This window comes from Terrapene carolina, unplaced genomic scaffold (assembly GCF_002925995.2).
Source record: "Terrapene carolina triunguis isolate 2854851 unplaced genomic scaffold, T_m_triunguis-2.0 Scaffold67, whole genome shotgun sequence".
In the NCBI taxonomy this organism is placed as follows: Eukaryota; Metazoa; Chordata; order Testudines; family Emydidae; genus Terrapene; species Terrapene triunguis.
In genome coordinates, this window is record NW_020664418.1 from 753,625 (window position 1) to 765,480 (window position 11,856).

General features: G+C 55.6%; 1 protein-coding gene across 1 annotated transcript in view; it reads right to left on the reverse strand.

Moving 5' to 3' along the window:
* Window positions 1-2,992: 2,992 nt before the first annotated feature.
* METTL26 (methyltransferase like 26) overlaps window positions 2,993-11,856 on the reverse strand; it is a 20,478-nt gene continuing 11,614 nt past the window's right edge. The window contains exons 2-6 of the mRNA XM_024219601.2: window positions 8,283-8,445; window positions 7,259-7,318; window positions 6,438-6,505; window positions 5,020-5,098; window positions 2,993-4,176 (exon numbers count right to left, since the gene is read on the reverse strand). Of these exons, the coding sequence (XP_024075369.1) occupies window positions 4,129-4,176; window positions 5,020-5,098; window positions 6,438-6,505; window positions 7,259-7,318; window positions 8,283-8,445 (418 nt within the window). The 3' untranslated portion in view covers window positions 2,993-4,128. The remainder of the gene's footprint in view (window positions 4,177-5,019; window positions 5,099-6,437; window positions 6,506-7,258; window positions 7,319-8,282; window positions 8,446-11,856) is intronic.

Sequence of the window (11,856 nt, forward strand, 5' to 3'; positions counted from 1 at the left end):
CACAAGCTGTCAGCCTGCACCCCGAACCCTGCTTTGCATTCAGCATTTATAATGGTGTTAAATATATAAAAAAGTGTTTTTAATTTATAAGGGGGGGGGCGCACTCAGAGGTTTGCTCTGTGAAAGGGGTCACCAGTACAAAAGTGTGAGAGCCACAGGGCTAAATAGACAGCCCCTGCCATCCTCTCTTGAGCCAGTCACAGCTATGAGCCACCCAGGGGGCAATCCCTGGGGGAGTTGCCTGCTCCCCAAACCCTCCCCCCTTGGGGTCAGAGTCGAGATGCTCCCACAGAACCCCATGGCCACCTCCACTGCCTGGTATTTCTGCATGTAACTGGTTGGTTTAATTCCTAGGCAGTGGTGGTGACGAGCCTGATTCTATCCAGACCTACCTATGTCTGTCTGTCTATCTGTAATTTATCTGTCCACATATCTCGCCCCATGTACCCTTTTGAGGCCAGACTATACCAATAAAAGCGTGACCCGGCGGGGAGCTGGTTGCTGACTCTCCCATGCTCAGAACGATCACGAGGCACAGTTGTCAGAGTCCGGGACGGGTGCTGCAGTTGGACTAGGCTAAATCATCTAATCTCCCCTTGGCTTCTGTGGGGGAAGGCTCAGGGCCAGGGTGGGTGCTAAACTTAGCCCTGGGTGAACTGCCAGGGGGCAGGGGTGGGTCGTGCCCTGCTCTCTGCCCTCCTGCTGGGCAGCGGCACGCTACAGAGCGACCAGAGGGAGGCCATGCAGGCTCTGGCTTGTTCCTAGGCAGGGGGCCTCCTCCCTGCCCTGAGGGGGCTGGCAGGGGAGCCCCCTAGTGCTAAAGAAAGCCCCAGGGCTGCAAGTGCAGAAAGCCCTTTGCTGAGGCGCTCCCGCTGCCTGCCCCTCCCCTTGCAGCCCTGCCCCTGGAGCTCACCTGGCCTAGGCCGGTGCCTGAAGCTGGAATCCGCCGGCCCCGAGCTGGGAGTGCTCACTACAGGCCAGACAGCTGTATCTAGCTCACCCATTGCAAAGGTGCCAGTAGGGGGCACTCAAGCCTATCTACCTAGGTCTGGGGTTGTGCAGGCCCAACACCCCTTGTGTGCATGGTGCCCGGCAGTGTGAGGACACTGAGTCCTGGCTTGGACAGGAAGCGCTTGCTTGCTGCAGTGAGGGAAGGCTGGAAAGTGTGTCCCCCCTGGGCCCACTCTACTAGAAACCAGGCCCTGGGAGAAAGGCTCAGGGCTCCCCTGAGCACCAGAGAGAAAGGGATTAAAAATCAGCACCACCCCCACCAAACGGTGAGTGTTGGTTGTGCCCAGAGCCTGCCACCTGTGGAGCTCTCCAGGAGACTGGGGAAAGGTGGGGGGAATAGAAAGGAGCCAGCCCCCTCCCCATCAAGGGTGCTGAGATTTTTACAGCATGGGCCAGACCAGACCAGGCCCTGGCTGCTATGGCGTGAGTTCCACGAGGCAGCTACTCCAGACCCATGGCACTGCTCCGAAGTGTAATTCACTGGGACCTGGCCTTATTGCTGGGAGAGAGGCAGATCACCCCCTTTTCCTGCCTCTTCAAGGGTTGGTGTCCTTACAGAGATCAGGCCCGGGGGGAAGCATTGCTTTGGGCAGAGCTCCAGGCCTACCCCCTTTGGCATAGAGACAGTGACGCCATGTGGAAAACTGGCAGAACGAGATGGTGGCACAGGCCCTTTGGTGCAGAGCCATACGCTGGGCACAAGAGGCTTCTGCTGCAAGGTGGGCCAGGTCCAATAACACAACCTCGCGCCTCTGTAGATCATTCCAGGCGTCGATCTCACAGCACTTTTCCAAGGTCTGTATCATGATCCCCCTTTTACAGGTGAGGAAACTGAGGCACGAGGCAGTGACGTGAGTTGCCCAATTGTCCCTGAGTCCCAGACCAGTGCTCTATGTACTAGGCTGCACTGCCTCCATTAACCCCCACAGGTGGTAGGTTCTCTCTAACTATAGGTACAGCAGAGGGCAAATTTCCCCTTCAACAGCACGACTGACCCCTTTGGCAGTTGGGGGGGTGGGGAGAGCCTCCTTCAGTCCCCACTGCTGAGACTATTCAGGGCATGTGGCTACTGGCCCTGGGATGGAGCCACACTAGCCAGGAACCCTCAGAGCATGAGGGAGCCTCATTTCAATTACTAGTGCCCTGGGCCAGGCTGGACCCAGCCTCGTGGCAGCAGGCTCCTGAGCCCCATAGCAGCCCCAGCACATCGTGGCCTGTGCTCCCAAGCTGGGTTATAAGGCAGTTTTCAGACTCGCCCAACAACACCCCCTCACCCCCCGCAAGAAGCTGCTGTGAGGGTCCCTACTGCCTCTGCACCACCTCGTGCAAGCTGTCCTGCACCAACCCAGGCATGTTCACGCCCATGGCCTGTGGACAGAACCTTCTGAATTAGCTGCTCTTCCTCAGCAGCATTATTCCCCCTTCCATGCTGGGGTCCCCTGGAGACAGCACCTCTGAGCACCTGCTCATGGCCTCCCCCCAGGATGGTGGCTCATGGCCTCCCCTCAGTGCTCACAGCCCAGCTGCTAATAATCTGCCTGCTGCACAGAAGAGCAGGAAACCTACCCTAGGGGGCAAGGGGTGATGCCAGGAGCTAGGGTGAAGCCCTGCCTGCAGCCATCTCCCTCTACTCCCCAAGATCTCTCCCCCAACATCACTGCATGCCCAGAAAATCCACATCCCCCTCTTGCCTCCTGGCAGCACCAGCCAATGGTGAAGACTCCCTGCATGACCTCTGAGCAGCCACAGTGCCCCCTCTCTCCCACCCCAGGGACTTTGAGTAAGCCTCGGGTTGGCTGGGGGTCAGGCTGATTGAGTGAAATGCTTTGCCAGCCTTGGGGGGTGGCTGCAGCTAACCCCCTCCTTGGAAAACAAAGCCCCGTGTTAGACCTGGGCTGCAGAAACACACACTCTAGCCAAGCTCACGCAGACAACAGCAAAAGCAACTTCTTTATTGTGGCAAAGGCCACAGGATCCAGTGCAGCAGCCTCCTTGGAGGAACTGGTCTTCAACCCTGCCCTGCCTGAAACCCAAATCAATGCAGTGCCACACTCAAACGCTAGAGGGAGCCCCTGCCCCACACAACCTATAGCAACCATGCGGGACTTTTTTTTTTTTTTTTTTTTAAAGTACAGTAGCTAGGGTGAGATTCTCCACAGTGCCCATGTGATTTAGGAGCCAAATTCCCTTCAAACAGTGATGGGACCTATACCCCTAAATCACATAGGCACTTTGGAAAAATCCCACCCCTATATTTTAGTCTCCGTTCACATTACGTCCTTGGCAGCCTAGCCTGGCATTGCTCACAAAGAGGGGGCTCGTGGGGGGAGGGTGGAAGGCATTCACACTGGCCAACGAGCCTGCCTGTGGGTTGTTTCATACTCCCCTTCCACACACAACTAGGCACGACAGCTCCTAGGGCCAGTCTATCAGGACCGGCGTACCTGAGGTGAGGCCCCTAAATAAGCTGGTGTGGGGTCAGAGGCTCTTGCACCTGCTCAAGTCAATAGGAGCCGTGGGTGCTCAGCTCCTGAAACCAAGCCACTTAGTAGGTAGCCAAACGGCACCGCCGGTTTTCGAGCTCAGGAAACATACGGCTTGAGCAAAGAAAAATAAAGAGCTGCAGAGTGTAACTAAAACGAGGCCGAGGCCCATGGGGGCTGTGGAACAGTCACCAAGAGAGACGGTTAGACCGGATCGACTGCAGAGGCTACATCCCAGTGGGAGAGGTGACCCAAGCTGTGTATCCACTTAGGTGGCTTATTCCTCATCCGGTCCCCTCACCCCTTGGGGCATGACAATAGGCTGCTGTAGGCTGTCAAGGCCTGATCAGCTCAGGTAGGTAGAAGCAAGCAGCGCAGATGAGCTTGCGATAGAGACCCTGGTTTTGTGGCCTCATCCCTGGAGGCTTTGAGGGGAGGGAGCGTGAGCTACATACAATACAGCCCCTCCACCACACATTAGCAGCAGCATCCACATAAAGTCAGTCAGTATCAATCCCAGCGGTGCGTCTCCGGCAGGACGTCTCCACAAAAAGACCCACAGAGCGCTATGGACACTGAAAAGCCGCGGGGTGCAGTTCAGCAGGCAGCTGGCCCCTGGGGTGGGCTCTGCAGGTCACTGCTTGCGGAAAATGAGACACTTGTTGTTCGCGGGCATGTCCACCTAGAGGCACAAAGCCAGAGTTAGAGCTCTGTGGCGGCACCAAGAGGCCTGTTTGCCAGGCAGCCTGGCTCCAGCTCGCTGTGTACAAGCGCTAGAGCGCCAAAGGCCATCAATGCTTGGGAGGAGGAAATGGGAAGACTCCAGCCCCAGCCTCTCCAGCAGGAGGCGCTGGAGGGAACTCCCAGCTACGCCAGCCTCAGCCTCTCCAGCAGGAAGCACTGCAGGGAATGATGTGGGCACATTGGATGCAGGGGGAGCTCACAGTTGCTCTGGCCCTAGCCCTCCTATGATCAAATCACACCAGACCTCTGCTACACCCACAAAAGCACTGGAAAGAGGCCAGCCCCCCGTCCGCCATCACCAACCAGATTCTGCTATCGGGAGGGGGAGCACTGCGGGTGGACCTGGTTCATATCATTCCCTTGCGCCCCAGGGCCCAAAAGGGAATGGACTCAGACTTCTGCTGCAGAGAAGGAATGGTGCTTCCCCCACACAGCTATGAAGTGAGGGGCCAGAGAACACAGCTGGCCGTGGGAGGGAACTATCTGCAGACACCAGTGCCAGTGGCGCTCCTACTGCGGTGCTGCCTGGTCCTGGGTTCTAATCCTGTCCCAGGAGCCGGGCCTGTTCCCAGTGTTAGAAGTGCCACCTTAGGCCAAGCCGTAAAGCAGGGCCCGGTCTGCCCAGCTCTGGCAGGGGAACCCCAAGGCGTGCTTTGAAGGGTGGACAATCCCACATTCCTAGCAATATCCCCCTGTATGTGGGATCCCAGGCCCCTGTTGGGCTCTCACTCAGGCCAGTTGGTATATGGGAAGACAGTGCAGTGCAGCTCTGGGCACCCACCATCCTCTCCAGACACAGCCCGTTGGCCTCGGCCAGCTGCTGCAGCAGAGCCGTGTCCCGAAGGCCCCAGGCCGGGTTTCTGCCAAGGAGAGAGACCAAACATTTGGCAAACGTGTCATTCCCACCACATGGCCACTGGCCCCCACGGTGCTGAGGGCTCTCGGACTCTGGGGTTCAGAGGCAGCCCCTCCCCCACAAAGGGGGCTAGGACAGCGGCAGCCCCGGGGATCCAGACGCCCTCAGGAGATCCTGTCTGGGGTTCTTGCCCAGGACTGGGGTCGCCCCCCCAGAATGTACCAGCCATGGTGTGGCGGCTGGATGAGCACTGGGAGAGGAGTATTGTGGGTAATGTTTTCAGCCCCTCGGTCAATGAGTGGCTGGAGCAAACTCAAAGGCATGAGGACAAAACCAGCCAAGGTGCCGCATGCTGCCTATGATGGGGCAAGGCTGTGCCCTGTGAAATATGGGGGTGCAGTGGGCCCACCCAAGGAAGCAGCCTTCCCTTTGGGGGTGAAGACCCAGCTGCATAACAGACTGTGGGTGGGGCAGGGGAATGGCTGGGTCTAAGCTGGTGGAAGGCCAGTCCCCAAGACTGAGCATCGGGTCCAGCATGGGCAGACGCAGGGCAAGCCACCCCCCAGCAAACCCCAACCCTGCCTGGGTGCTCTACCCTCTATGGGAGTTCGGTTTGCATGGCCCATCTTGCCGTGGCCTCTCTGCTGAGCAATACTACCCACCATGGAGGTGAGACGCAGCCACGGCCCTAGGGGGAGATCCACTGCACCATCCTCCGGCAGAAGCTGCACCTGCTAGTGCCAGTGATTGCATGTTCCGAGCTTGGGCGGGATTCAAACTGCCGACCAGAGGGTAAACAGCCACGGAGCCCGTTACCGGTCCCCATAACTCCTCAGCCCCCACGGACCCCACCTCTACCAATGCCCTGGGGCCTGAATCGGCCTGTGGGAATCTGCATGTACCTGGCCGGGTGCACCGTGGGGTCTCCTGCCTGTCCCTCCCTCAGCTCCCCCCACCCTGGCCAGGGGCTGCACCCTGCGGAGTGGGGCTGGGCCGCACGCAGAGCCAGAGAGCAGTGGTAACTGCTTCAGGCCACAAGAGAGGGCATGTTGCCTAGCTCCTCCCACCCACCCCCTTTTCCATGCAGAGGGAAGCTGTGGCCCCACAGACTGGGGGGTTTGCAGGGGAGAGGGGAGGAAACGTACACTCTGCTGATTTGCACCCTCCTCCAACCCTGCCCCACTTCCCAGGCAACTGGGACCTAGATCTTTGCAGATGCCTGCTGGGTCTGGGTCCCCATCGGTGTCAAAGAGCGCCTGCCCTGTGGCTACAGGGCATCTGGGCCGTCAGATCCCCTTGGCCCAGCCCCTCTCCTTCCCAACACCCGAGCCAGGCTCTCCTACCTCTGCCTCAGGCAGCAGTTGAAGTCTACATTGCTCTGCGGGCTGATCTGTCCGTTGATGGCGTAGGGCTGAGGGGACAGGATGTAAAGGGATTCATTACAGAGCCAACTCAAGGCATGCACCAGCGTCCCAGATGCCACAGACTGGGCGCGATTTCCCAATGGGTCAGGCTTGGGCCCAGCCCCCACCCCACCCCATTCCTAAACACCACGGGGGAGAAATCAGAGAGCTGAGATGGAAACACACCGAGGTCAGCAGACAGACCTGGACCCATGAACCACCCAGGCCAATATGGTCCGGGTGAAGCACTGCCTGCCAGACCACACCCCAGATGTGTACATAAGGGGGGAGGATGATGGGGATTGTGCTCACACGAGGGGACAAGCTCCTGAGATGGCGGGATGGAGGCAGAGCATTCATGTCCTAAGCAGGGGGGAATCTTGTGTTCCACCTAGGATGTGTGTGTAAAACCTTGTGGGAGCCATCAAACGTACAAACCAGAAAGCAGAAACTGTGAGCAGGACCACCTATGCTGGAGTACCTGGTCCAGAAAGGGAGGCTGCCCAGGGCTCAGCACACACTCAGGGCCAGATTTTCAGAAGTGCTCAGCACCCAGCGTGCCAATCCAGCCCCCAGTGGCTCTAGCTTAACCCCTCACTGGCTGTGCCCAGCTAACAAACAGACTCGCCCCCTGACCCAGACACACAGCACCCGCTGCGCTCATTCCACCCGCCCCTTGGGGCTCTAACACCCGCTGGACTGCAGGCCCACAGAGCGTCCAAGCCCAGCTAGGCTGTGCCCACAGAGGGACCATTGCTTACCCCATAGGTGATCAGAATAGCTTTGGGTTTCAGCAGCTTCCCTGCTCCTTTGAACAAACCCTGGTGAAACAGAAACGCAAATAAAGGATGGAGCCCCCAGGCACAAGAAACTGGGTGCATGCCAAGTGTGCAATGGCTGGGCCCCTCCCAGCACCCACTGGGGGCAGACAGTGACCACCTTTTCCCTCATTTCCATGGCTGATCGTGTTCCTCCCCAACCTGCCCCTCAACGTCCCAGCACGTGACTCTGGGCGTGAGCCAGCTCCAGTATTCCCAGTGTGGCACAAGGGGCCCTCTCACGCTTACGAAACGGATCTAAACCAAAAAATAAAAATGGCTCCACCTGTCCCGTCTGGTTCAAGCATCTGAGAGAAGGATTCTCAGCTTGTTTGCTGGTACATATTGCGTGCCCCATCACAGCCCATTTGTGAGCATACACAGAGGTTTGTAAGTGATCTGAGACCATGGAGCCACAAGGGGGTGGGGGGTGGGGATATCTAGAATCAGTTCAAGCTCATTCGCTCTCATTCTAACATGGAACCCTGCATGCACCCTGGGGATGTTGTGAGCAAACATGAGGATTAACCAATGGGAAAGAGTCTAAGATTTGTCCCCCAAGGATGGGCTTGGAGTTAAACGCACAGGACTGGGAGTGAGGACCATAGGCAGGTTACTTCAGATGCCACATAATTCAGTTTCCCCATCTGTCCAAGGGGATAAAAGCACTGCCCTGCCCCCAGGGTTAGTGAGACTGAGTTAATCAATGTCTGTAAAATGCTCTGGGATCTAGGACGGGAATTAGAAGGGATAATATCAGGGAATAAGCACCTATAATCCACTAGATGGCACCACAGCTCTTCAGAATATTGGTTACCCAAGGCTAAGATTCAGGAAAGGCCAGCTGAGATGCCAGGCAGCTAGAGCATGACTATACTCTGTGGGCAGAGACCATCTGCCCAGCCCAACAGGGTCCAGGGAATTCCCACAGCCCCAGGCAAAGGGTCAGGGAAGGAAGGGCCCTCACCTCAGTGCACCTCATCTCAGAGATGTGCATCATGTTGATGTTGACGATGAGATCCAGCGTGTTGGGCCTCACGCCACCCCATGTCTCCCAGCTCTGGGATGAGTCCAGGAAAATCGGCGGCCTCACGTTCCTGACTCTCAGCGCCGCAATGAATGCAGAGATGCTGCGGGGGGAAAAAGGAGAGTGCCTGCTTGATAGGCACGCCAGACCCAAGCACGGCAAAAGTACCGGTTCCCAGCCACAGAACCAGCACACGCCACTCCCACTCCAGGGGAGCACCTGCCTTCTCTCATCCAGCAGGGGGCACTCTAACCCAGGACTGCCATCAGTACTATTATAGCAGTGACTGAGCTCCCAGGGCCCCATGGTACTAATGCTGTACAGACACACTGTAAGAGACAGCCCCATGGAGCTCACCATCTACATCACTGACTGAGAAGAGAGTCAGCTAGCCCCAGCTGGGATGGTGGGGGTTGGGCCAGGGCCAGCACTGGAGTCAGGGGAACAAAGTTGGGCCAAACCCGAGTGCTTCTGCAAATGCAAATCCCACCCCTAACCTCTGTGTCACTGGGGAAGCAACCCTGCAGCTCAGCAAGGAGTTCTCGGGCAGGGGCTGGAGCTGGTTGGATAACTAGAGACCTTTGCACTCCAGGACTCCTTTCCCCAGCATAGAGTTCCCTTCCTGCTGTTGATTAGGAAAACAGGCCCCACTTTCCCAGCTGTCCCCTCTCATAGGCGTTGTTATTATGAAGACCAGCCACTCTCTCTCCCTTCGCCATAGTCAGAGCCTCCTCCAGGCCCCCAGGTTAAAGCGGAGATCTCTCCTTCCAGCCTCCCATTCAGGTCACTCTCTTTCATAATCCTGCTCAGAAAGTTTAACCTATTGTTAAATCAAGGGCGGACTGCTGTGGAAATTGCACCCCAGCCCCCTCTCTCCAGCAGCTGCGGGCGGATCACTTCCTCTGTTCTAAAAAGGGGCCTCTGTCAGAGTGCCTCACATTTTGGGTTTCCAATTTGGAGTAAACGAAGGGGCAGATTTCCAGAGACTCTGGGCACCCCAATCTCCTGCTGAAGTTAATGATGAAACTGCAGCAGCTCAGCACTTCTGAAAATCACCACCAGACACCCCACAACCAAGGCACTCTAAAGGTGGGGTTGAACTCCTTGGTCTCGTTTTGGAGCAGGGACTCTCTCTTACTGTGCAAATGTCCTGCGCCTAGCACAACAGAGTCCTGAGCTTGGTTGGGGCCTTCAGTCACTACAGTAACAGAAAACCTGTTTGTATGTAGAAGGGGGCATTAGACGATGTAGTTAGCAACCTCTCCGGGGTGTTGTGAGGAATACTTAATTTTGCAAAGCAATTTCAAAATGCAAGATGTGCTATAAGTGCTGAAATGCGTCTCTAAAAAGAGCACCCGGGGTCCCTGCATTTGTGGCTCAATGGCCCACACAGCCCATGTCTTCAGCCTATGAGTGAAATAACGGTTTTTCTACCTGTCAGCCCTGCACTCTCAACCTGGGCTCTGAGAGTCAAGCTGAGTTCTTGCTGGTGTGTGGCAAGGCTAGCAGGAGCAGGTTGCTGATTTATAGCAGATGCATCTGATAACAAACAACATATAACAAAAGGTCTCGCCACTGATAAGATGTGAATACAGCTTAAGGGGAGAACCAGGGTAGATAAAAATCAATTATTAAAAAAAAAAAATTGGATTTTTTTGATAAAATGCTTTTTGAGGAAAAAAACTATCTAAAGATAGTTTTAATTAAGATACATTATAGCTCAAAGATATCTCATCACAGAATAGGGATTATAAATTCTAATTCTATAGTATGAGACAATATATTCATGTAATGTTTAAGAAAAGTTTTGTAAATGAGTTCCAATAGTTCATGGATTAGGGACCCAATTTTATGGGGTTCCAGGGGCTTCTGTATAGATTATTTAGGTTAATCTTTCTATCTACCCAATGGGACTCAGTGCTCAGTCTAGGGGTATGTCTACACTACGAAATTAGATCGAATTAATAGAAGCCGGTTTTATAGAAATTGGTTGTATACAGCCGACTTTGTGTGTCCCCACATAAAATGCTCTAAGTGCTCTAGTCGGCGGACCGCGTCCACAGTACGGAGGCTAGAGTCGACTTCCGGAGCATTGCACTATGGGTAGCTATCCCACAGTTCCCGCAGTCTCCGCCGCCCATTGGAATTCTGGGTTGAGATCCCAATGCCCGAATGATGCAAAACAGTGTCGCGGGGGGTTCTGGGTACATGTCGTCAGGCCCCTCCCCCTCCATCAGAGCAACGGCAGACAATAGATTCGCGCCTTTTTACCTGGGTTACCTGTGCAGACAACATACCACGGCAAGCATGGAGCCCGTTCAGCTCAGCTCACCGTCACCATATGTCATCTGGGTGCCGGCAGACGTGGGACTGCATTGCTACACAGCAGCAGCAGCAGCTAACTGTCTTTTGGCGGTAGACGGTGCATCATGACTGGTAGCCTTCATTGGCGATCTGGATGCCGGCAGCCATGGGGCTGCATTGCACCAGCCCCTTGCCTTTTGCCTTTTGACAGTAGATGGTTTATTACGACTGGTAACCGTCCTCGTCGTACAGCAGTGGCTATCGATCATGGGCACCTGGGCAGACATGCTCAGTCCTATGGAACTGTCTTGATGATGATGGTTATCAGTCGTAGTATGCCATTTTCTGCCACGCGCCCTGTTGGCTCATCGCACGTTAGCAGAGTCTTCCCTGAGCAGCAGATCGTGCAATAGGCCTGAAGGCTAACTGCCAAGCGCCCAGTATTTGCTGCCAAGCACCCAGAAAATGCCGAGGGCTATCAGTCATGCTGCACCGTTGTCTTAAGATGTAAAAAATAGATTTGTTCTGTATTCATTTCCTTCCCCCCTCCCTCTGTCAAATCAACGGCCTGCTAAATGCAGGCTTTTGAGTTAAATCTCGGGGGGGGGGGCATTCTGTGTGACAGTTGTTTGTGTTTCTCCCTGATGCACAGCCACCTTTCTTGATTTTAATTCTCTGTACCTGTACGCCATGTCATCACTCGCCCCTCCCTCCCTCCCTCCCTCCTTCCCCTGGTCTGTCAGATACTAGTTTCGCGCCTTTTTTCAGACCAGACACCATAGCTAGCACTGGGATCATGGAGCCCGCTCAGATCACCGCGGCAATTATGAGCACTATGAACACCACGCGCATTGTCCTGGAGTATATGCAGAGCCAGGACATGCCAAAGCAAAACCAGGACCAGCCGAGGAGGAGGCGATTGCAGGAAATGGATGGTGATGAGGAAATGGACATGGACCTAGACCTCTCACAAGGCACAGGCCCCAGCAATGTGGAAATCATGGTGTTCCTGGGGCAGGTTGATGCCGTGGAACGCCGATTCTGGGCCCGGGAAACAAGCACAGACTGGTGGGACCACATCGTGCTGCAGCTGTGGGACGATTCCCAGTGGCTGCGAAACTTTTGCATGCGTAAGGGCACTTTCATGGAACTTTGTGACTTGCCTTCCCCTGCCCTGAAGCGCCAGAATACCAGGATGAGAGCAGCCCTC